The following is a 23,605-nucleotide window of genomic DNA, read 5'->3' on the forward strand; positions in this document are numbered from 1 at the left end:
GGGAGGCAATAAGCACGAGAGAAGTCTTTTGTGACCAATGAATGCACATGATGCATGAGATGTGTTAATGCATGTGCAAAAAGAATCTTTTTTGTGTTATCGAAGGGTTTTTAGACAAATTAGAAATTTGTAAACATTACTAAACAAACCGAAACATCAAAACCAGAGAAAACAAGCAAACATCATAGAGTCTTACAAGATAATTCCCTTTGAAATACTAAGCCAAGGGATAGACTTTGAATTGTAAAACATCAATAACAACCGAAAATAACAACGAGAAGCGTAAATCCTCAAGCATAGGAAGTAGAAGCATCATCCTCGAGTTAGACTCATAGCTGCGGTATCGGGCATAGAAGTTACGGGCCCCTAGCCCTCTTGGAGTCCCTCATAAGCAACTTATCCTTTTCTTCAATTTCCTTCCTAGCTTTAGCCAACTCTTTCTTCGGTGTCAACACCTCATGAGTCTTACTGTTCGTCTTTTCCATCCGAGTCATGATCAAATTCTCGGCCTCAAAACATCTAGTCCTCCGCCGATGCTTCTCCCGACTCTCCATAGCTAGATGCTCCCGACACATCTCCCGAGTAGGTGGAAGTAGAGGCAAAGGCATGGTTGGAATAGATGCGGACACATATCTCATGGCGGGGGTAAGGCATACCAATCTTCTCGGCTTGATTTATCACCCACCGTGTATAGGCCTCATGAGCAATACCGAACCTTACACCCATATGCTTCACCTATTTCTTCCGAAGTTTGGACCAAGCCTCTATGAAATCCTCTCTTATTCCCGTGGGTGCATTGGAGTAGTGGAAGAAGTAAGGAGATGTAGCAAGATTGATGGGCTTCTCTTTCATCGGGAAACCAAATTGTCGCAATGCGAGCTCCGGGTTATAGTTGATTCCATCCCGGGTACCAAGAAGAGGTACATTAAGAAACTTCCCACCATCGAAGATAATTTCTTTGACTCTAACGGCGGGAGTGAGCCAAACCACTTCATTAGGGGTGAGAGCCATAATTCTCTGTGAAATGGTCCAATTCTCTGGATTATCATGGAAAGACTTCGGAAGGTGCGAAATAAACCACCTATAGAGGAGAGGTACACAGCAAAGAATGTATCCGTGACCCTTGCGGGATCGATCGTGAATAGCATGGTATGTGTCGGCTAGCAAAGTAGGAACTGGGTTCTTGAAGTGGAAGGCCATAATAGCATTCATATCCACGAAGCCATCAAGATTTGGAAAGAGAATAAGCCCATAGATGAGGAGTGCAAGAATAGCTTCAAGAGTGTCCACGACAAGTGGTTTTGAGGTTGGCTTTCTCAAGTAGATACATCGAAGTGAACCCTCGGATGTGAGCCTTAGTGACAAGATTCTTGGAGACGTCGGTGGTCTTGAGATAGAGATCCTTAGCAATAACCAATGGAGTAGGAGGATTCTCAAGTCCCGCGAAGGGTACCCTCTTAGCAATAGATAGATCCATCAAATAAGAATAAGCCTCGAGTGTGGGCACCAACCGAAAGTCGGGAAAAGTGAAGCACCGATAGTCCCAATCATAGAATTGCACTAGAGTGTGCACAAGCTTCTCATCCACATTAGTCTGGAGAAGAGTAAGTAAGGCCCCGTAACGATGTCGGAAACCGATCGGATCCTCGATCTTGAGTGCCAAATCTCTCAAACTAGCCAAATCCACTTCCTTGAACTTGTAGGACTTAGTCTTCCCCATTCCTACAATGTTTACAAATTCAATTTGTCTAAGCCCTTCGATAAATGTATGGAAAAAGTTTATGCATGTATGCATGTATGCATGTATGCATGATTATGTTCAAGTACGGAGAAAACATGGTGGGTTGAAATTCAAAGTCAAGGAGTCATGGGTGGACACGGTGTCCGGTGAAACTAGGGTTTTGGATAATAGTAACCGGGTTCTAAAAACGTTCCCAAGTTGCAACCTCTCCGCGTATATCATGGTGTCACGAGACAAACACTCGCTCCATGATTATCCGTAAGAAGGTCTAGCTTGGGTGTAGTATCGTGTGACAACTAAAACTCGAGACAAACACTCGGTTTAGCCTCCGCACTACATCCTAGAAAATGGCCATGGATGGGTTCGGTTATCTATGGTTCATAGCGTCATAGAACAATTAGAAGTAAAGTGCCTAAACACGACAACACGCGCCGACAACATCACCCCTAAAATGCCTCAGCTATGTGGGATTGATCGCATAATCCAATACACGAGGCAACCCTCGGAATGAATTGTCGATTATATCCCTCCTAAATCCTAAGTTCACTCAGCCCGGGTGTAGGACTTTTGATATTCTCACCCCACACGTTTGCAAGAAATTAACATTTATTCACATAGGAAAGCAAGTAAAAGAAACAATTAAAAACGAAAGCGCAAGCGTGGAAATAAAGACTAGGCGTAACTCTCGAATCTCCCCGGTGAAGTCGCCATGTTTTATCTTGGTTTTCCGATGTCAAACATTGATTACGTTTGAACCTTTTTAACCTTTGATATCTCATTTTTTCTTGGAAAGGGAAAAAATAAGCAAAACCCTTGAGAATCGAGGTCCGGGACTTGTTTTCGCTACGAGAAGGTGTTAGGCACCCATAACGACTATAGTATCCTATAGGAACCGTCTTTACTTTCTACGCGCGCGCTTTATTTTTAAATGCTATTTGGAAAATGATATTTACACCTAAGAGTTTACTAAGTGAAGAATTGGAGGGAGAAGAATGTGTTTGAATTTTTATTTTATTTGAATTGAAGGAATTTTGATTCCTTGCCTACGTACCCTTTTAAGGGATCAAATCCACCGTAGTTCTCTTCCAAAAGTATTTTTGTTTTTGTTGGTTGATTTTAAGTTTGAAAAATGGAATTTTTGAAGAATAGAAAGAGGCCTCAAGGGCATGAGATTTAGAAAAGGTGAGGTGGAATTAGTTATTTTGCAAAATGTGGTCTAAGTATTATTAAAATTCTTTAAGGGTTTTTGTTTAAGAAAAGAAAAGGAAAATACAATGGGATTTTGATCCCAAGGTTTATTTAGAAAAATATTTGAGTGATGTTGTTCATATTTTTTTGGAAAAGAGAGTTTTTCTAAGTTTCAAATCTCCTAAACATACATCTAAGCATACATATCCTAAGCATACATCTAAAAATATCTATGTGATGTGTGTGCATGTGTCGGTGCTTGTGTCGGTGTACATCATTAGAGTCCATTGTCCTTTACATCATTGGCCTAGATACATGCTATGGTCTTGCAAGAATTTAAAATTGCATGAAAGTAATATTACAAGTCCCTAATTTTTACATTCTAAGCCTTGGTAAAGAATTAAAGTGCAAGGAATTAAAGTGTGAGATGAGGAATGCTTATGGATGAATGAGACATGAAATGAAATGGTTAGTAGGACAAGGTATAATGGCATGAAAATTATAAGCAAAAGGAACATTAAGCAAAGTAGCAAAAGCTTGCAAAAAAGGTGATTAAACTCTTAGCAAAATATGCCTGAAATTCACCATGATAACAAGACAAGTGTGTGATTTATAATTCCCATATTATGACAATGTTCAAAGATTCTTATCACAATTAACAAAATGAGAATTATAAGAACACATTCAAGTCAAAGAACCATGATATATTTTAGACATATTTGGCATCTAATTTCACAAACAAATATTTACAAGACTTGTAAAACAAGCAAACACATACACTACATCCACATACAGTAAAAAACACTTCAAAACAACAAGAAACTCATTACCACTTCTTACTTCACAAATCAAGATCATGTATCATGTTTAGGGATCAAGAACATGCATTTTCCACAAGTGTTTTATTATAGAACATCACAAACTAGTAAGAAAACATCACATATTTCCCTTCAAGTTTTCACATGTAAAAAAATATCACCAAAATTTCAATAAAATTGTCAAGAATATGTAAGAAAATTTTAGGAATTTTTAAAGGATTTTTGGACTTAAAAATGTACAAGAGAATCACAAATTTTAACAAGAATAGAAAACAAATTAGCAAGAAATACTACATACATTTTCCTCAAGTTTTAACACATAAAAATATAACAAAAAGGTCAAGAAAAATATCAAAAACATATGGGAAATTTTATGGAATTTTTATAAGAATGTTTGAGTGAATAGGGGTGCGGGAAGCAACACGACGGGTGTACATAGAAAAAAAACCAAAGCGACGAAGAAACCAAGCCCAAACCCAAACTGCATGGATCCCGGATCATCCAAACACATCGGGGACATTGGATTGATCCGAGGATCCTAAACCCTAGATCGAGATGGTCAAAACACATGGTTCGGGGACGAACCGGATCGGCTCACTGAGAACCGGTGCGGTTCACTTCCCTTTATAAACAAAAGGAGGCCGGTTCACTTCATTCTCAACCCTAACTTCTCTCTCTTCACTCGTTCTTCCCTCATCTTTTCTACGAAACAAAGCCTTGCCGTAACGGGGAGGACGGCGAGAGGACGGCGGAGGAAGATGAAGATTCATCGAAATCTTCATCTTCTCCGACGATACGATGCTATTTCTTGAAACTAATTGCACAGAACTATTCGTCTTCCTCCCTCTTTACGATTGAGATTATTTTTGTGAAATTGTGGCTGAAACGAAATAGATCGGAACTTAAGCTTTCGGTTTCTAGGGTTTCAAATCCTTTTCGAATCGTCTTGAAACTAAACCCTAACTTGACCTATTTTCTTCGCCGATGATGATTATAAACTTGGATTCATGAAATAAACGGTGAATCTTTGAGGACTTACATTTTTAGGGTTTCGTTTCAAACTTTTTGAATCCTTTCGAAGTTTTCGCTTCGATTCACCGTTTATTTTCAATTTCGAGCCTTCGATGATGATTTAGAGTGAAAACGAGAAGGATTTGTATGTTTATCTGGATTTGAGTGGGAGTTTCGTATGAGATTCTTCGGAAAACTTGAATCCCGGATGTGTTCTTGATGCTTCGGTAAGTTTTGAAAAGAAACCGAAAATAAATCGCTTCTTGATCCTCTTCTTCTTCACCGATCGAATTCAAACTTCGATTTCTTCGTATTCTCTCTCTCAACCTTCTTCTTGTGATCGCCCTAGGGTTTGAATTGCAAGAAGAAAGGGAAGCAGTTCAATGATGATGATTACGCAAGTAATCACAGAGAACTTTGCTAAATTCGAAAAGATTTTTGTTGAATTGAAAGTGTTTTTGCTTCGATCTTTAGAATTTGGCGTTGATTTTGTGTAATTTGTGACGAATTTGGTGAAGGATTGAGTTGGTTAGGGTTCGGTGATGATGAATATTGATGAAGTTCTTGATGAACTTCAACGATGTTCTTTGGCTTTGTTGAATTTTTGATATAACTGTCAAGAGAGAGAAAGTTATGATCCGTTTCGTGATTTTTGATGTGTTGGCAAATTGTGATTGATTCCTCCCTCGTGCATTGATGAGCTGGCCTCTATTTATAGGCCAGGTGTGATATTCTGGACCAATGTGGGACTTCCACGTAATCTTGGACTTGTTTTGGACTGAACTTGGCTCAAGGACCTTCCCGCAATTTCGAAAGTATACTGGACCAAAATGCAATTTTGACAAAGTTTGGACCAATATGTAATTTTTAAAACTTAAAGGGCTAAAACTGAAACGACAAAGACTTTATGGACTGAAATGGAAAGAAAAGAAATGCAAACTTTAAAGTTTTTAAGGACCGAAATGGAAGAAAAAGGACCAAAGTGCAATTTTTAGAAGTTTGAGGACTTAAAATGAAAATTAAAAATAAAATTGTTAAAATTGGTAAATGGACAATAACGTAAAGCGAAACTAATAAAAAACACAAAATGGACTAAAATGAACCAACTACTTAAATGAGGTACTTTAAAGTAACCTCTCTCTGTCGAAATTTTGTGTGAAATGACCAAAATGTCCCTAGGGACTAAAACGACTCAAAATGACTCGTATGCAATTTTAAAGTGGTTTTAATCATGGAATTAAAGTAAGAACTTATTCAGACAGATTGAAAAGACTCAGAGACAATTTTAAGAGATTAAACAGAGCTTTTAACACCGGAAATGACTAAAATGCCCCTAGGGGCTAAACCGACTCAAAGTGACTTCAAATGTAATTTTTGAAACGGATTTTGACATGAGATTGAAGCAAGTACTTATACAAACCAATTGAAAGGACTCAAGCAATTTTTAGAGACTAAAATGAATTTGAATGCAGAAATGACTAAAATACCCTTTTTCATGAATTTTGCAAATAACATTGAAATAAAATGCGAGAGAAATATGCAATTGATCAGAGACACATTCAAATGACTCGTAATACAAGAAAAGAAGAATTGAGCTAGTATTTTTAGGTCCAAAATTAGGGTATAACGGCTAGATGCGGGAACGTCAATCTCTTTTGATAGCTTAAGAGCTCTGAAGAGCCTCGAGCAAGCAATAGTAACCTTCGCTTCCTTAAAAATCCTCCATTTTGCCGGCTTCCTCTTCTTCTTTGGTATTGTAGGTTGATCGGGAACAACCAAAGAAGCGTAGCTTCTTCAACCGATGGCATTGCGGAACCACCAATCTTGAGCTTGTCGAAGTAGCTTTTGCTTTCTTTGCGAGTCTTTTAGCTTCCAAGTACTCTTCGCAGTCGGTTTCTTCTTTGATTTTCGCCTCTAGCAAGCGGCGAGCACCACCCTACATTTCTTCGGGTACATCTTCCAATCGATGACCTTGTTAGTTGCCTCAAAGTGATCTTTGATGAAATACATCTGCACATCAAGAGGATCCTTCTTGCGGATGGGTGGAAAATCCTTCATCGATCAGTATTTAGCGCCGGATTCACTCAAGTCGATTCAAGCTTGGTGACATTACCGATCGGCTTCATATTCTTGAGTGTTTGAGCATTTATGAACTTTCCAATCTTAGTGTCAAGCGGCTTATGCGAGAAGGCTTCAACACTATTTAGTCTCATTCCAAAACACCTCCTTGATAAAATATTTCTAATAAGAGTCTTCCATAAGGTACCTAGGGTCTATCCGCAACCGACACTTTTTCGTACAATCAATCAAATACTTGAACATGTATTTGGGCACATTCACCTTTTCCTTCTTGATGAAGTGCCGGAGAAAAACTTTCGTGCCAAATTAGGTTTATCACTTCCACCACATGGAAGCAAATTCTCATTACGAATCTTCGAAGCAACCTTTTTAGTGCTTAGGTCGGTATATTTTCCTTCTGCTTGGAGTTGTACAAAGCCGGGTTGATTTTTTCCTTCTAAAGGCGTTCTTCGTAACTTGAGATTTCAATTCCTGAATATTTCCACTGAAGCTTCTACACCAAGTACAAATGCCTTCTATCTTCCATTCAGCAATGATAATCGGAATTCCACGGATGCTTCGACCTGATCTGTGTGCACGTAAATGGTTCAAGTCCCATTTCTTTTCTTGTCTTTCCCTCCGTACTTGGATAAAGCAAAACCATTTGCCTTTCTTCATCTATAGACGCAGCTTCTGTCATAAATTTTCGCTCTCACCCGAAGTGCCTAACCAAGGCTTCGTATGTTGGTGCATTCAACATCTTGAAGTATGGCATAAGACCTTGCTCTTTGTAGTAACTTCTGATCCAACACTCATGGAAGGCTAGAGATACAAAATCCACCGGATTTTCTGTTTGTACCATTAACTCCCATTCTTCTAGCTTCATGCTTCTTCCTCTTCGAAGTCATAGGCGAGAGGCCTCTTGTGCGATGGGTCTGCAGGCTTCTCGTTGTGAGCTTGATGATGCCATTTGATTGATGATGAAGAAGACACTTTTAGGGTTCTAGGGTTGAGAGAATTGCGCTTACTTCGCAAGAACATGTTTGAAAGCAAAGTGTTTGTTGTGAAGTGAGTAGTGTGTGAATTGACAATGTGTTAATAGTAAAAACGATTGCAATTCAAAAGAGACAAACAAACATAACATTAATGACATTGGGGGCGCGTGAAAGTACTTTTCAAAGTTTTTTAAATCATCATTGCCCTTTTAAGTTATACACCAATACGTATAAGCCACGTCAAAAGTTCTCGGAAGTAATCGCTAAGTTAGTGGGCTAGTGTTACTACAAAAAGTAACTTCCAAATGCTTCCACTAACTTAACTATTCGAAGCATAAAATCCAGCTTCGGACTTCGGATGCCGACGTCATCATCGTAAGTGCATTTTCCTCGAACCTCAATAAAGAGTTTACGATGGACCACGGCTTACGAACCGACTTTAGAACCTAAAATCCTATTCGGGAGCAAGCAAGCTTTAATCGGACACGTAGTGCATGTTCAAATTTTTCTTTATAAAATCAAACCTTTCAATAGTTAAAGGCTTAGTAAATATATCAGCCCATTGATTCTCGGTATCAATGAATTGTATATCTAAAATTCCTTTTTGAACATAGTCTTTGATAAAATGGTGTTTGATTTCAATATGCTTAGCTCTTGAATGCAAAATTGGATTTTTAGACAAACAAATAGCGACGGTATTATCACAAAAGATGGGAATACGTTAGCAATTATACGATAGTCTTCCAACCGATGTTTCATCCAAAGTAGTTGTGCACAACAACTTGCGAGTGAAATGTATTCTCGCTTCGTCGTAGACATAGCAAAAGTTGTTTGTCTTTTGCTAGCCCAGATATAAGATTATCACCCGAAATTGACAATTGCCACTTTGGTTGACTTTCTTTCAATCCTATCACCAAAGCATAATCGGAATCACGAATCCAATTAGCTTATAATCTAAGGATTTCCTATAAAGGAGTCCAAGATTAGTTGTTCCTTTCAAATACCTGAAGATTCTCTTGACGGCAATCATATGAGACTCTCTAGGATCTGATTGGAATCTTGCACACAAGCATACACCGAATAAAATATCCTGGCCTAGATGCGGTGAGATATAACAAAGAACCAATCATACCTCTGTACAGCCTTCGATCTACTTTAGCTCCTTCATCTTCTTTGCTTAAGGTGCACGTAGGATGCATTGGAGTGTTCATCACTTTACAATCTTCAAGCTTGAACTTCTTCGAAGCTCCTTTGTACACTTTGATTGATGAACATAGACTCCATCTTTGCAATGATTGATTTGAATGCCAAGGAACAACTTCAGCTCTCCCATCATGCTCATTTCAAATTCATCGTGCATTAACTTAGAGAATTCCTTGCAAAGAGATGCATTAGTAGAACCAAATATTATATCATCAACATATATTTGCACAACAAGAATATCCTTCCCAAGGGTCCTTCGAAGAGTGTTGTGTCAACTCGTCCTCTTTTAAAATCATTTCGATTAAGAAATTACTTAGTCTGTCATACCAAGCTCGGGAGCTTGTTTCAAGTCATATAGTGATTTCTTCGGTTTAAAAACATGATCGGGATATTTAATATCCTCAAAACCAGGAGGTTGCTTCACATACACTTGCTTCTTCTATGACACCATTAAGAAATGCACTCTTGACATCCATTTGATATAATATTATGCCATGATTAGCGCATAGGAAAGAAGTAACCCTTTGATTGCTTCCAATCTTGCAACTGGAGCAAAAGTTTCGGTATAATCAATGCCTTCTTGTTGATCGTAACCTTGTGCAACAAGCCTTGCTATGTTTCTTGTTACTTCTCCTTGCTCATTCAACTTGTTTCGAATACCCATTTTGTTCCAATAATGTTCTTATGCCGAGGTTTGGGTACCATATCCCACACATCATTTCTTTGAAATTGATTCAACTCTTCTTGCATGGCTAAGATCCATTCATCATCTGAAAGTGCTTCATCAATAGTTGTAGGTTCAATCATTGAGATCGGTCCAATCATTGAACCTTCTTGTCTGAAGTATGATCTTGTTCTTCTTGGACTATCTTTGTTTCCAATGATTAACTCTTCTGGATGTGAAGACTTGTGCTTGAAAGTGTTTCGGGAGGATACGCTTGATGTGAGCCATCTTGTGCTTCATCGAAGCAACTTCATCTTGTGCTTCGATGTGGGTTCAACTTCGGACTTTCTTCGTATTCGGCTATCCGATCGAGTTGGAGTAACTTCGGGAACTCCGTATCTCGCAAAACTTTCACCTTGCTTTGAAGTTTTATCTTCAAGCTCTTTGTCATCAAATTTAACGTGCATAGATTCTTCAACACAAAGTGTTTCGAATTATACACTCGTATGCCTTTGACCTTTCGAGTGTAACCTAAAAAGATTCCTCTTTGGGCCTTGGCATCAAATTTCTTTAGGTAGAGCTTGTTATTCGTAATGTAACATGTACATCCAAATTGATGAAAGTAAGAGATAACATGTTACATTCTGAATATCATGTAACATGTACATCCAAATTGATGAAAGTAAGAGATATTGGGTCCGATATAGATCCTGTTCGGACATAACATGTTGTATTCACTTCGCTTCGCCCAAAAATGTTTAGCCAAATTGTTTTCATGGATCATGGTTACGGGTCATTTCTTGTAAAGTTCTATTCTTTCTTTCTACAACCCCATTTTGTTGTGGGGTTCTAGGAGAAGAGAATTCATGGAAAATTCCATGTTTTTCACAAAAAGCTTCAAATGGCTCATTTTCAAACTCTCCACCATGATCACTTCGACTTTCAAAATCTTTGATTCTTTTTCGTATTGAATTTGAGTGCGAAACTACCGAATACATCACAAGCAACATCTTTACTCTTCAGAGTTTCACCCAAGTCCATCTCGCTATAATCATCAACAATGACTAATCCATATTTGCTTCCATATAAGGATGCGATGCTTGATCGGTCCAAATAAATCAATATGAAGTAGTTCTAAGGGTCTCGGAGGTTGAAACGGTGTCTTTGGTTTTAAAAGATGATTTCACAATTTTCCTCTCTCGACATGCACCACAAAGTGCATCCGAATGATAGTCAATGTCTGGTAGCCCTTTGACAAGTTGTAACTTACTAAGCTTAAAGATTAATCTCCATTAGCATGTCCCAATCTTCGTGCCACATCCATTTCTTATCATTCACCGATAGAAGGCAAATCACCTTCGATCGGCCGGTTCGAGAAAAATTGATTTTGTAAACATTATCAACTCTCTTTCCCTTGAACACAATGGATTTGTCTTCCTTGTTGATTACGGTACGGTTGGTTTTCTCAAAAAGCACATCATAACCATTATCACAAAATTGACTAATGCTTAAAAGGTTATGTTCAAGACCATCTACCAACCACACATTATTAATAGAAGTAGAGGAATTACCAATAGTTCCTGTACCTATGATTTTGCCAGATGGTTGCCTCTAAATTTTACATTTCCTCCCTCTTTCATTGTTAGGCCGAGGAACATGGACTTCTCTCCTGTCATGTGTCTTGAGCAACCGCTGTCTAGGTACCATGATCTTTGCTTTGGCGCCGCTCTTAGACATACCCGCATCATTGACATTTTCGCATTTAGGTAACCATTGTCCTATGGGTCCTGAAAGGTTAGTACTTGAGGCTTAACTCTTCACTTCCCGTACCTTGTGTTGTGAGTTGGATTGCTTCGATTAACCATCACCTTAGGTTTTGGTACTTCGAAGCAATAATTGTTTTCTTCGAAACTTAGACTTCGTAACCTCGGATTTTCGTTTCACCGGACTCGAGGAACAGGTTTTGATCTCTTCAGATCCCGATTTTTGAAGTCTTGGAATCATATTTGATCATAGCATTTGGCTTAGAGTTATTTGGCTTTGAGGTGATCTTAGCCTTAGAGCTAGAAGCTTCGAGTTCGATTGAACAACAGTTTTCAACTCGGCACCTTCGGGTACAAAGAAGGCTTTCAATCCTTCCTTGATGCATTCACAACATGCTTTGAGGCTCGATTTCATTAGGTTTTCCTCCCGAAAAACCAATCCCTTTTCCATTGTTTCGTAAATGCTATAAATCACGAAACCACTATGCTTCGTCAATGCCGGATATGATAAAATCTTCAAGAGCAATTTCATGGTTGCTTAAAGGTTTTTCATTACACTTTTCTTGTAGCTTCGACATAAGAACCTCGAGCCGATCTTCATAAGTTTTACACATGAAGTCAAAGCCCCTAAGTCCTTGTTCGAAGCTTTCGGATCCAATAGAGTTGATTTTTGCCGTTTTACCAAATCGGCATATTTTTCCTTTAAATCCTTCAACTCATTGGTTCTTACTTCAAAATGTGTAAGAAGTTCTTTAAGTGACTCAACAAGTTCATCTCCTCGGGAATCTTAGAATATACCTCATTTTCATCTTCGAGTCCGAATCGATCCCGCTTCGAAGTTGTTGTAGCTACTAACCCAACAACTACCTTTGCGTCTTCATCGGCTTCCTCTTTGTCGGATCCAGCATTCACTTCCTAAATCATCCCGAGTTGCCATTAAACTCTTCTTAATCTCGCTTCTTGAATTTGCTTGGTTTGAAAGTTGATTTCTTTGACTTGTCCTTTGACTTCTCCTTCGAAGATCGGGGCATTCAGCAATGAAGTGTCCATGCTTCTTACGGTTGAAGCATCCCTTCCGATCTTCTTTCCTTGAGCTTCTGGAGTTACTCCTTTTGGCCGTAAACTTCCTATTATTCTTAGCCGGATATTGAAGTCTGTTGGAGAGCATAGCCATCTCGGCGGCATCCGGTTCGAATACGAACATGATGGTTCTTCTTCTTCTTCGATTTAACCACTTTGAGAGCTTTTGATGACTTGTCTTTCGATGGAAGAGCTATTGATTTACTCTTCTTAGTAGACTCATGTTCATTAAGACTTAACTCATGAACTTTGAGAGAACTAACAAGATCTTCGACACTTAAAATTTTTAAATCTTTAGCTTCCTCAATGGCAATAACTTTGGTCTCCATTTAGCGAGGCAAGCTTCGAGTATCTTGCTCACATGATCGAAGCAACATAACTCTTCTTCAGGATTTGAAACCTTGAAACAAGCATAAGAGCCTTAATAGTTTCATCATCCTTCATCTTGAACAACTCATACCGATGAACAAGCATAAGAGCCTTTGCTTCTCGACCTTCTTCTTTGCCTTCATAGTTAGCACAAAGAGAAGCAAACATTGCTTTAGCAGTTGACTTGTCACTCATCTTCATGTACTTTGCTTTAGGAATGGCGGTGACAAGTGGTCCTCGATGATATGATGCTTCTTGTAGATCTTCTTCGAGCGGGAGTATGTTTCTTTCTATCAACAGGCTCATTCTTCATCAAGAACCAAGTCATTACCAACACCTTCTTCTAGTATGTCCCGCAGTTCTCCGTCTAAACTCATAACATAGCTATAAAAGTTGGTTTTCCACCAAGAGAATTCTTCGGGGTCTCCGTTGAACTTTGGAATCTTTCCAGCCTTTGGATTTCTTGTTGTTGTCATAATCATGTGCAACGGTAGTATGGTCGTGCCCGGATCCAGAGCCGGATGATCCACTAGACATGTTTTTCTCGGATCTTGAACTGTTACATTGTTAGGTGTTATCAACGGAACCAAGGCTCGATACCAATTGAAGGTGACAAAAACACAAGAAGGGGGTTGAATTGTGTTTTGGAAAATTCTTCGTTTCTCCTAAAACGGTACACACCGATCGAAGCTAGGTGAAACGGCTTCGAAGTGATAAACAAAAATCTGAACGCGGCGGAATAAAACAGAGAGAGAAGAAGAACGACACAAAGCAATTATCCTGGTTCCTTCCACAATCCGAAGTAATCCGGTCCCCTTGAACTTCCAAGGAGATTTCACTAGAATGTAATATCTCGATTACAATTGCTCAAGCACACTTTGCAAGAGTCTTCCTATGCTCAAGAACACAATCAAGAGACTTCCTTTGCTCAAGCACAACTGCAAGAGACTTCTAGCTAAACAAAATTACACAAAATTGTTTAAGGTTGAACACTTGATATACAATCAGCAGGTGCTCACAATACAAATCAGATACGTACTCTAAGACTTAAGAATTTCTAAGATATGACTTTGAGACACAAAAATTCTAAGTGAATGCGAACAATTTCAGCGGGTTTGCACTTGTAAAATTGTTGAGAGTCTTTCGTTCAGATTACCAAATCTCTAAGTCTTCACTCCTTTATATAGAGGTGTGAAAGAGACATTGTGAAATTGCCAGCACATCAAAAGAGTCGTTGTTGAAGCTTGATCTTTAACCAATGATCTTTTGCCCGATTTGGTTGTTGTCCTATGAAGAACCGATTTGAAATCCATTCCCATTGTGAAGGAACATCTTTGCGAGCATAGTTGTTATTACGGAGCTATTTTCTTGTCTTGTAGCGTGGACACAAAATAGAGTAGTGGAGAAGGTGGTTCTACAGTTCGTACAAAGTACAATGTCAACGCTTTTTGAAGATAAGCTTCCAAATCCTTCAAATCTTCACCAAAATGACCGTTGCAAGTTTCCACTAGTCTTCTCGGTGTTTTCGAATCCAATAGACGGCTTTTGAAGTGTTGATTCTTGAATCTTCGGTTTGTGGTGATAATCGGCTTCGATGAGCTTCGGCTTACGATAAAGTCGCTTCGAACTATCCGCTTCGATGACTTTCACTTCGATAACTTTCAAATTTTCCGATGACTTCATCATTCTTCGGGAGCACTTTTGTCTTCGGATGCACTTTTGTATTCGGATGCACTTTTCTTCGGATGCTTTCAAGCTTCCTTTTCTTGATTCCTTAGCTCTCTTTTTGTTCTTCGGACCCTTTATATGATGTAAATTTTTAACTATGGTCCCGTACACTTGAACAAATATTAGCTAGTCCAATTTACAATTTTTAATACCTTGTTATCATCAAAACTCTTTAAGGTTCATTGTTAAACACATTTTGTTCCAACGATCGAGTCTCTAGCACTTCTTGGGAGATAGTTCAAGAAGATCTTCAAACGAGTTTGACGAAGGCCTAAGACAAATGGTCGAACATCGGATCCAACATTGACAATCAACCAAGTAAAGAAAAGATTGCAAGGTCCGAAGAGAAGAAGTCTCAACACATAGGTGTTCAATGTCATGAATGTGAGGGACATGGTCACATTGGAACATAATGTGCAACTTTTCTCAAGAAACAAAAGAAAATCTTAAGCTGTTTCGTGGTCCGATGATGATGAATCGATAGAGATGTGGAGTTTGAATCTACCAAACATGTTGCCGCACTAACTGGAAGAGTTATCAACGATGATGAATCTTGTGAGGAAGATCTAGCTTATGATGAATTAGTTGTATCCTATAAAAAAGCCGAATGACGAAATGCAGACACCGCAAACAACTTGAGGAGCGTAAAAATATCACCAATTGATTGGAGGAGAAAATATTGGACATCTAGCAAAAATCTCTGAACTTAATAATGAGGTAATGCAACCGAACTCTCAACTTAATCATGTTATGAAGCAAGTAAAAATGATGACCACCGATATCGATGTTACGGATGAGATTACGGAAGGGCAAATTCAAGGTAAACCAAATGGGATAGGGTTCACTTTTAAACATTTACCAACATGCGAGGCGAGTGAAGCATGCAATGCATTCCGAGAGGTGGTTTAAAATCCACTCTTCTTCGGCATTAGTGTGTTTGAGCGACGGCGGTTTCGAGGAGAAAGTCTAGGAGTCGACGGGAGGAGCAGTAGTGTCTTATTTTATGACTTGTTTTTATGACTTTTTGGACATTTGTAGTATTTTCCCGACATTTTGGTTGTACTATATTTACATTTGTGCGGTTGCACTTATTTATGACATTTACGTTAATTTTCGTTAAAATTGCGTTTCTAAATTATGAATGAATGAATGCATGTTCTCTAAATTATGAGTTTTGGTTGAATGAATGAATGGTTGTACCTATGTATGAACGAACGAAGGAACGAAGATAAACGGGGAACAAGACGAAGCTGCGCACATCCGTTCAGTTCGTGCACGAGAACCAACGTGAGTTAACTCACACTAGTGTTAAAACTAGCGTGACTTAACTCACGCTACTTTTTGTTTTAGTTATCACTAGCGTGACATAAGTCTCGCAGCGTGAGTTAAGTCACGCTGCGTGACTTAAGTCACGCAGCCGTGAGTTAAGTCACGCCGCGTGACTTAAGTCACGTTGCATTTTGAACTAGCGTATGTTAAGTCACGTAAGGGTAAAAAGGGAATTTACTTTGGGAATGAGCAAATCCATTTGTGTAAAGAGCAGTTGCTCTTCTCCCAACGGGAATTGCTCACTCCCACGTGAACTTTCCAAAATGCTCCCCTACGTGAGTTAACACACATTCGGTAGAATCGGTGTGACTTAAGTCAAGTTGAACCAACGTGAGTTACGTCACGTTTGTTTTAGGCTAGTTAAGTTTTCATCAATTTTTCACAAATATGCTATTTTTTTAAGACCCCAAACATACAATATGTTATTTTCAATTTTTAAAAGCATGTTATGTATTCGAAACATCAATAACAACAATTCATTCATGATCCAAAATAAATCATAACTAAAAATACACAAATACATGAAATCGATTCCAAAAATACACAATTTTATTTAGTTTTAATTTCATTTATGTTACATTATATTCTCCCTAAATATGTGATATCATCATGAGGTTGGATTTAAATTAGATTCTTGAAAGTTTACGGAAAATGTTGGCATTGAAGTTTCTTATACTTAATGTAAAAATTTGCAAATCTCTTTCAAAACTCAAAAGAATGAAGAGAACACCACACATGTATTTTACCGAATCAACTATATAGGTTATCACATTGAATCCCTTCATATAAGATGAGTCATCAAAGAAATGAATGCATTTCAATATATTCTTTTGAACTTAATTATATCCTTTGTCAACCTGACAAGTTTCAATCGACAGAGGAGTATGATCAAACACAAAACAACATCTTAGAAATGCATTCTCTTTTGTGACACTCATCCTATACGAAGGAATTAAAAGTGAAAACCTATATAGTTGATTCTACCGAATACATGTTGTGTTTTCTTAATTCTTGTGAGTTTTAAAATAGACTTGCAAACATTTACACCAAGTATAAAACACTCCAATGCCAACATTCTCATCAAACTTCCATGAAGACCAAACAGTTGTGCATTAGAATCATTTCGATTTTGTACCCCAAGATTACCTGAATCCATCACACGTGCAATTGGGTTGTTCACCTCTTTGGTTGTAACATTAGAAGACCAAACAGTTGTGTTTGTTGCTCCATTAAGAAGCATAAGAACACCATTATTTGAATTAATTTTTAACTTAGAATCCTTCTGAGTTTTGCAGAAATGGTGTTTATCTGTTTGCCACCTACATGAGTGTTACAAGGGTCACATTTCTGAACCATAAACAAAAATATAGATTTGTTGAATCTCTTGGACTGAAGAAACCAACCTCAAATGTTCCATCAGATGAAACTAAACTCTCAGCTTCTCGGAAATATATGTTTGAATGATTTAATAGTTGGTTGAAGAACAATTGGGTTTATGTTGAATCATGTCGGCAGAACAATTGGGTTTGTGACTTTGTCTCAATTGTCGGCAGAACAATTTTCCATTTTCTCTAGGCATGCTGATTTTGTTGACATTTGTAACATGAAATGAGAAAATAAGGGTAGGCACGTGTCACGTTTGAAGGCTATTTTTCATGCAACTAGTGCAAGAATTTTATTTTTTAGATGGTTTACAAACCTTCTCCTTTACCGCTAAGTGGGGTCTGCTCATTGAGTTTCCCTTAGTATTGAGTTGTTTGATATACGTTTCATTAATATTTGTCTTGTATTGCGGTTTACTTCGGCTAATAAAATAAAAACTGTAACTTAACCAAATCGTATGGTTGAGTCAAGAAATTTTTCGAATACATCAGAATCAAATATTGTTCTTTTGCAGTATGAGTTGGTTTGGTTTACAACTTTTCTCTTGAATTCTTAATATCAATAATTCTTTAATGCTTAGTTTCTCATTATGGTCTATACTATTTATTATTTATCTTTATTCAATTCTTTTAATTTAATATGTTTTTTTAAAACAACTCATAACTATTGTTGTTTATACAACATTATTTTTATTTCTTTATATATCTGAAATTGTTGGGATAACATATAATTTGTGATGAAGTACAATTTTGTACAAACTAATTTTAATTTTATTTTAGAGAAAACTAATTTTAATTTTTGTGACAATAGAGACTGACTATTGTATTGGTTCCAGAAAAGTTGAACGGTACAGTTAGCTAGTTAAAGGAAACAAATTTTCCTTTTGCTTTTGAAATGTCAACCTACAAACAAATACTATATGTTCATACTCATAAGTCCTTCCCTATGAAGCCCCCACACGGATACGCTAACAAAAATTTATATTAAAACTTATATGTAAAATATTTGAAGAAAATTAGCACCGATTACTCTTCATTATCGTATTATGGGTCTTGTTAACGAGTATCCCGTGTGCACTTTTTAATGATCCTAAATTTAATAATTATTCTTTTCAAAAATCAACTATTATAATTTGTAATGCATTGAATACACAACTTTTCATAAAAACTTACTATTTAAAGTGCTTAAAGAGTGCCCCAAGGGCACTCGTTAACATTTCCCTTGTATTATTATAAAAGTTACAATTTTTTAAAAATAATTCATGTGATTAAAATAAATTTTTTTAAAGTTTTCTTTTAAACCATATTACATTTTCATATGTTGGGATATCGAGAGAAACATCATTAAAAGAACACAACACAAATTTTATCTAATGTTGGTTAAGCGAACCACCTCTCTCGCTACGTTCATTCACGAGAAGTATAATTTTAAGTGCTTTATCGAGAAAGAATTTTATTGATTCATATCTATTGAATCATATACATCTATAATGATTTTTTACAACATTGTCTCACTTTTTTACTCTTCATCTTTTTTCTAGGATACGTATTTGTAAAGTATCTTAGAAGTATCTTTGTGTATCGTGGAGTATCACATAAGTATCCGATAAAATATTTATTAAAAATTAAAATAATTAATTCCGATACTTCGTGGGTACGTATCCGCGAGTATCCGTGGAGTATCGGTATCCAATTTATATCCGATAGATGTACATCTCCATTTTAGAGTATCCTGGCTTCATAGGTCCTACCTACGTTGAAAGAAAGACCGGCAGCTGGAATTCTGCCATGAGAGCTTCACTGGTATCTATAGTTGACTAACATATAATAATTTTCTCATAGCTATGGTTTTTTTCTCTTTGGTCAACCATGCATGCTAAGTATTAATTTGTTGAACTCAATTTAATCCTTTACGATTTTTTCGTTGACAAATTTAGTCATAAAAAAAATGAGCAATGCTATATTTCTAGAAAAATAATATCAAGATTTCTTGAAAAGATCAGTCAATCACAATGCACTATTTGACGTTTACGTGAATGATAAAGTAGCAAATACGTATCGTAGAAAGAATTGTACAAAAATGCGATATGTATTTTGAAACGAAGGGAGTAGTATTTATTTGAGGTGAGTATCAAATTTGTGACTAAGTTGCACAAAGAATTAACAAAAATGGTTTCACCATCAAGCACCCTTGTGCTCTTATGTCCACTATATTCCCATCATACTATTCTATCATCCTTTTTCCTTCTACCATAAATTAAACCCATCTTCTTGTTTAGAATCAAATAAAATGGTTGATATTAGAATCACAGAGTTCATAATTTTGTTCTTTTTATCCTCCAGCTTGAGAACAACCACTTCACTTGACACTTTATCTCTGAATCAATCTATCCATGATGGCCAGACTTTGGTTTCAGCACGTGGAACTTTTGAAGTCGGTTTCTTCAGTCCAGGAAATTCAAGAGGAAGATATTTAGGTATGTGGTATAAAAATTTAACTCCTTTGACTATTGTGTGGGTGGCCAACAGAGAAACACCAGTGCAAAATAATTTAGGAGTCTTAAAGCTCAATGAAAATGGTGTTCTTATGATTCTCAATGGCACAAACAACACCATTTGGTCCTCGAATGCCTCAAACAAACCAGTGAGAAATTCAATAACTGCACAGCTCATGGACACAGGAAATCTTGTGTTGAAAAATTCGGCAAACAATATTTTGTGGCAGAGTTTTGACTATCCATGTGATACATTTTTGCCAGGAATGAAGCTTGGATGGAACTTAGTAACCGGTCAAAACAAGTTCTATTCGTCGTGGAAAAGTTCAAATGATCCAGCTAAGGGAGATCATTCGGTAATTATTGACATTAGAGGATATCCTCAAATAGTTGTTATGAAGGGATCAGTTATAAGATTGAGAATAGGATCATGGAATGGTCACACTTTTACCGGATATCCAATACAACCATTAAAACGAACGCAAAGATATGAATTTGTCATGACGGACAAAGAAGTGTATCTTTGGTATGAACTCATTGATAGCTCTGTTGTGTCAATTTTTGCAGTCTCCCCTTTGGGAAGTTTGAATGCTTTAGCCTGGACAAGTGAAACAAGCGATAGGATAGTCATCCAAACTGGAATGGAAGATTCGTGTGATAGTTATGCATTGTGTGGTGCTAATTCAGTATGCAATATGGACGGAAACGTTCCTAAATGTGAATGCTTAAAAGGTTATGTTCCTAAGTTTCCCGAACAGTGGAATATATCATCTTGGTCTAGTGGTTGTGTTCCAAAAATTAAGTCTTTTTGTGATAACAATTCCACAATTGGCTTCTTGAAGTACGGAGAAATGAAATTGCCGGACACATCTTCATCAAGGTACAATAAAACCATGAGCCTGCTGGAATGTCAAAAAGCGTGTATGAAAAATTGTTCGTGTACGGCTTATACAAATGCGGATATCCAAAATGGAGGAAGTGGTTGTTTACTTTGGTTTGATGATCTAATTGACATGAGAGTATTTTCTCAATGGGGACAAGATCTTTATATCAAAGCCCCTTCTTCAGAATTGGGTAAATTTGATTTTTTTTTTCATCTACTCTTTGGTTATTCATTAGCTTTTCCTTTCCAATATACTTTATTAAATTCTGATATTGCAGTGAGAACTTTCTAAAGAAACATTCTGATATTGCTGGTGAAGTGTTATGCTTAAGTGGAAAAGTTAAATACTGTGACTTTAGCTCTACATATATACTTCTAAGAAATTTGCTATATACTTTATTTTAGTTCAACAATGAGTTGTACAAATAGCTGATGATTGATCAATTGTGTGTTGCATTTGTCAGATGATGTTAGTGTTAATAGCAACAAAAACCAGAGCCAGCAGTTGATACGGATCACAGTTGCCGTGATAATTTCAGGATTCCTCACATGTGCTTGCATAGTAATATTTATAAAGAGAGGTAAACTTTGTATGTGGTTATAACAACAATTTTTTGATGTATAATTTTTTTTTGTACACATTGTAATATTTTAGTTTGCCAAAAATAGAGACAAAAAGAAAATATGGACACCTGTGTTTGTAATAGTAATTAATTTCTTGATATTGTCATCTTGCACGTTTCAGTGGCGCCGAGAGTATATCATCTTGCACAGTTTCAATGGACGAAAAAATATTTTAGGTTGAGGAAAGAAGAGCCCGATCTACCAATATTTAGTTTTCCAATCATTGTTAAAGCAACTGGTAATTTTTCTGGCAGAAATAAACTTGGGGAAGGTGGATTTGGACCAGTTTATAAGGTAACATTGCCTTATTCCATTAACATGTTAATTTTCTAAAAAAAGTATGATTCATTAAGTATTCCAAATGATGGTTTTCAGGGTACCCTGATAGGTGGAAAAGAGGTAGCCATAAAACGGAACTCAAAAATGTCTGATCAAGGGTTGGAGGAATTTAAAAATGAAGTTCTGTTGATTGCAAAGCTTCAGCACCGTAATCTTGTGAAGCTTCTTGGTTGTTGTATTCACAGAGAGGAAAAATTGTTGATCTATGAATACATGCCCAATAGGAGCTTAGACTACTTCATCTTTGGTTTGTGCCTTTGTTGTTTGACTTTTCCCTAAAATATCTTTGTATTATTTATTTTCATTACAGCAAGTGGTATGCTAAACATATAAGTGAAATTAACCAGATGAAACTAGAAGCAAACTCTTGGACTGGTCGAAGCGTTCCCATATTATTGCTGGCGTTGCTAGAGGACTTCTTTATCTTCACCAAGACTCCAGACTTAGAATAATTCACAGAGATTTAAAGCTAAGCAATATCTTACTAGACGCCCTTATGAATCCAAAAATCTCAGACTTTGGCCTGGCTCGGACATTTTGTGGAGATCAAGTTGAAGCCAAAACAAGGAAATTGGTTGGAACATAGTAAGTTACCTTCATTTTGTACTCAGCGTGTATACAGTCATTTTTTTTCCTTTCTTATCCTTATGTATCAATGCTTTCAGTGGCTACATGCCTCCAGAGTATGCTGTTCATGGTCGTTACTCCATGAAATCAGATGTGTTTAGTTTCGGAGTAATAGTATTGGAGATAATAAGCGGGAAAAAGATTAAGGTGTTTTATGATCCAGAACACTCTCTCAACCTTCTTGGCCATGTAAGTGCAATCAATATACATTTACCAATTTGAATTGTGTCAAATCATAATAGATTAAAAGTAAGTTACCTCTCAAAATTTCATTTTCATAGGCATGGAGACTCTGGATTGATAACATGGCAATGGAACTAGTTGATATGCACTTACATGAAACAATCAATTATTCTGAAATCTTACGATACATGCATGTTGGGTTGTTGTGCGTACAAGAAAAACCGGGAGATAGACCAGACATGTCATCTGTAATTCTTATGTTGAATGGTGAGAAATTATTGTCTCAGCCGAAAGCTCCCGGATTTTATACTGGAAGGGGCTTACCTAAAACAATATCGCCAACTTCAAATGAGATGTCAATTACAACTTTTGAGGCAAGATAAAATATGAAGTTTCAAACCAATTAATGTTTGTACTAATATAGCTTCCAATGATTAATGTTGATTTGATACTTGAACATGTACAGAACTTTTTGTCAATACCTTTATATAGAAAGATCACAATCTGTCTCCTTTATCCCTGTGATGCAGTTTTCTGTTCAAGAATATTATATCAAATTTTTTGTGGTAGTATTTAATTGATTGAACTATCTTACTCGCGCAACTGTAAGCTTTGCTACTTACTAGTTTATTGTATTATATCCTTTCCTATGAGATTAAAATTTTGTCTGAATAGCTGCTATCAATTGGTAATTGATTCCAGTAATCCACTTGTTTATCAGAAACTCGGAACATCTCTAGACCATAAATTCTTACAAGAGATTCAATATATATGTAATGCTGGTGTACAAAGTATATGAAGAATACTTTACACTTTATACTTGCAGTGAGTAACAACATAGAGAAGATAACTAATTATATTTTTGAGGTAAGATCTTTCAGAAACTTGTTGCAAACACACGAGTTGTGCAAGATTTATTCATGTTGACCAGTTATATAGTACAGAGCATATGCAGAAAAATTCACCAAGCATGGTTGTGAATAATACAAATTGAAGAGAAAAGTTTATATTCATCAAGAAATATAGCAAGCAAATAAGGTTAAGAGTTATGCGAACAAAAAACATCATTTTGACACCGAAAATGCAGTCGTTGGGCCAAAGGAATAAGTAGAATAACATGACATG

The 23,605-nt window shown here is 36.9% G+C and overlaps 1 protein-coding gene and 1 long non-coding RNA gene across 3 annotated transcripts; one reads left to right on the forward strand and one right to left on the reverse strand.

The window, feature by feature from the left end:
• Positions 1-16,834: 16,834 nt before the first annotated feature.
• LOC146899400 (uncharacterized) lies at positions 16,835-17,511 on the reverse strand. The gene is made up of 2 exons (XR_015022664.1): positions 17,351-17,511; positions 16,835-17,266 (listed from the first exon to the last, which is right to left on the reverse strand). It is a non-coding gene; the product is annotated as an uncharacterized LOC146899400 (long non-coding RNA).
• A 1,963-nt stretch (positions 17,512-19,474) lies between these two features.
• On the forward strand, positions 19,475-23,074 carry LOC146899401 (G-type lectin S-receptor-like serine/threonine-protein kinase At4g27290). Of its 2 annotated transcripts, none has more exons than XR_015024167.1 (7): positions 19,475-20,898; positions 21,172-21,288; positions 21,453-21,625; positions 21,707-21,917; positions 22,018-22,255; positions 22,353-22,486; positions 22,579-23,074. XR_015024167.1 is itself a non-coding variant. In XM_085739291.1 (7 exons), exons 1-7 carry the CDS (start codon positions 19,620-19,622, stop codon positions 22,861-22,863), a joined length of 2,454 nt encoding a protein of 817 aa, XP_085595417.1. In that variant the 5' UTR covers positions 19,475-19,619; the 3' UTR covers positions 22,864-23,074. The 2 variants fall into 2 exon arrangements, 1 of the variants encoding a protein (XP_085595417.1); XM_085739291.1 differs by having other exon boundaries at positions 22,336-22,486.
• The last annotated feature ends 531 nt before the right edge of the window (positions 23,075-23,605 follow it).

This window comes from Medicago sativa, chromosome 8 (assembly GCF_051527215.1).
Source record: "Medicago sativa cultivar Bolivia chromosome 8, Bolivia_mono, whole genome shotgun sequence".
Lineage (NCBI taxonomy): Eukaryota > Viridiplantae > Streptophyta > Magnoliopsida > Fabales > Fabaceae > Medicago > Medicago sativa.

What these genes read in the sequence shown, in the direction of transcription:
- LOC146899401 (XM_085739291.1), top strand. Translation starts at nt 19,620, where the DNA reads ATGGTTGATATTAGAATCACAGAGTTCATAATTTTGTTCTTTTTATCC. An exon ending in AGTAATATTTATAAAGAGAG is followed by an intron (nt 21,289 to 21,452) that starts GTAAACTTTGTA and finishes TGCACGTTTCAG; the next exon opens with TGGCGCCGAGAGTATATCAT. An exon ending in AGGAAATTGGTTGGAACATA is followed by an intron (nt 22,256 to 22,335) that starts GTAAGTTACCTT and finishes CAATGCTTTCAG; the next exon opens with TGGCTACATGCCTCCAGAGT.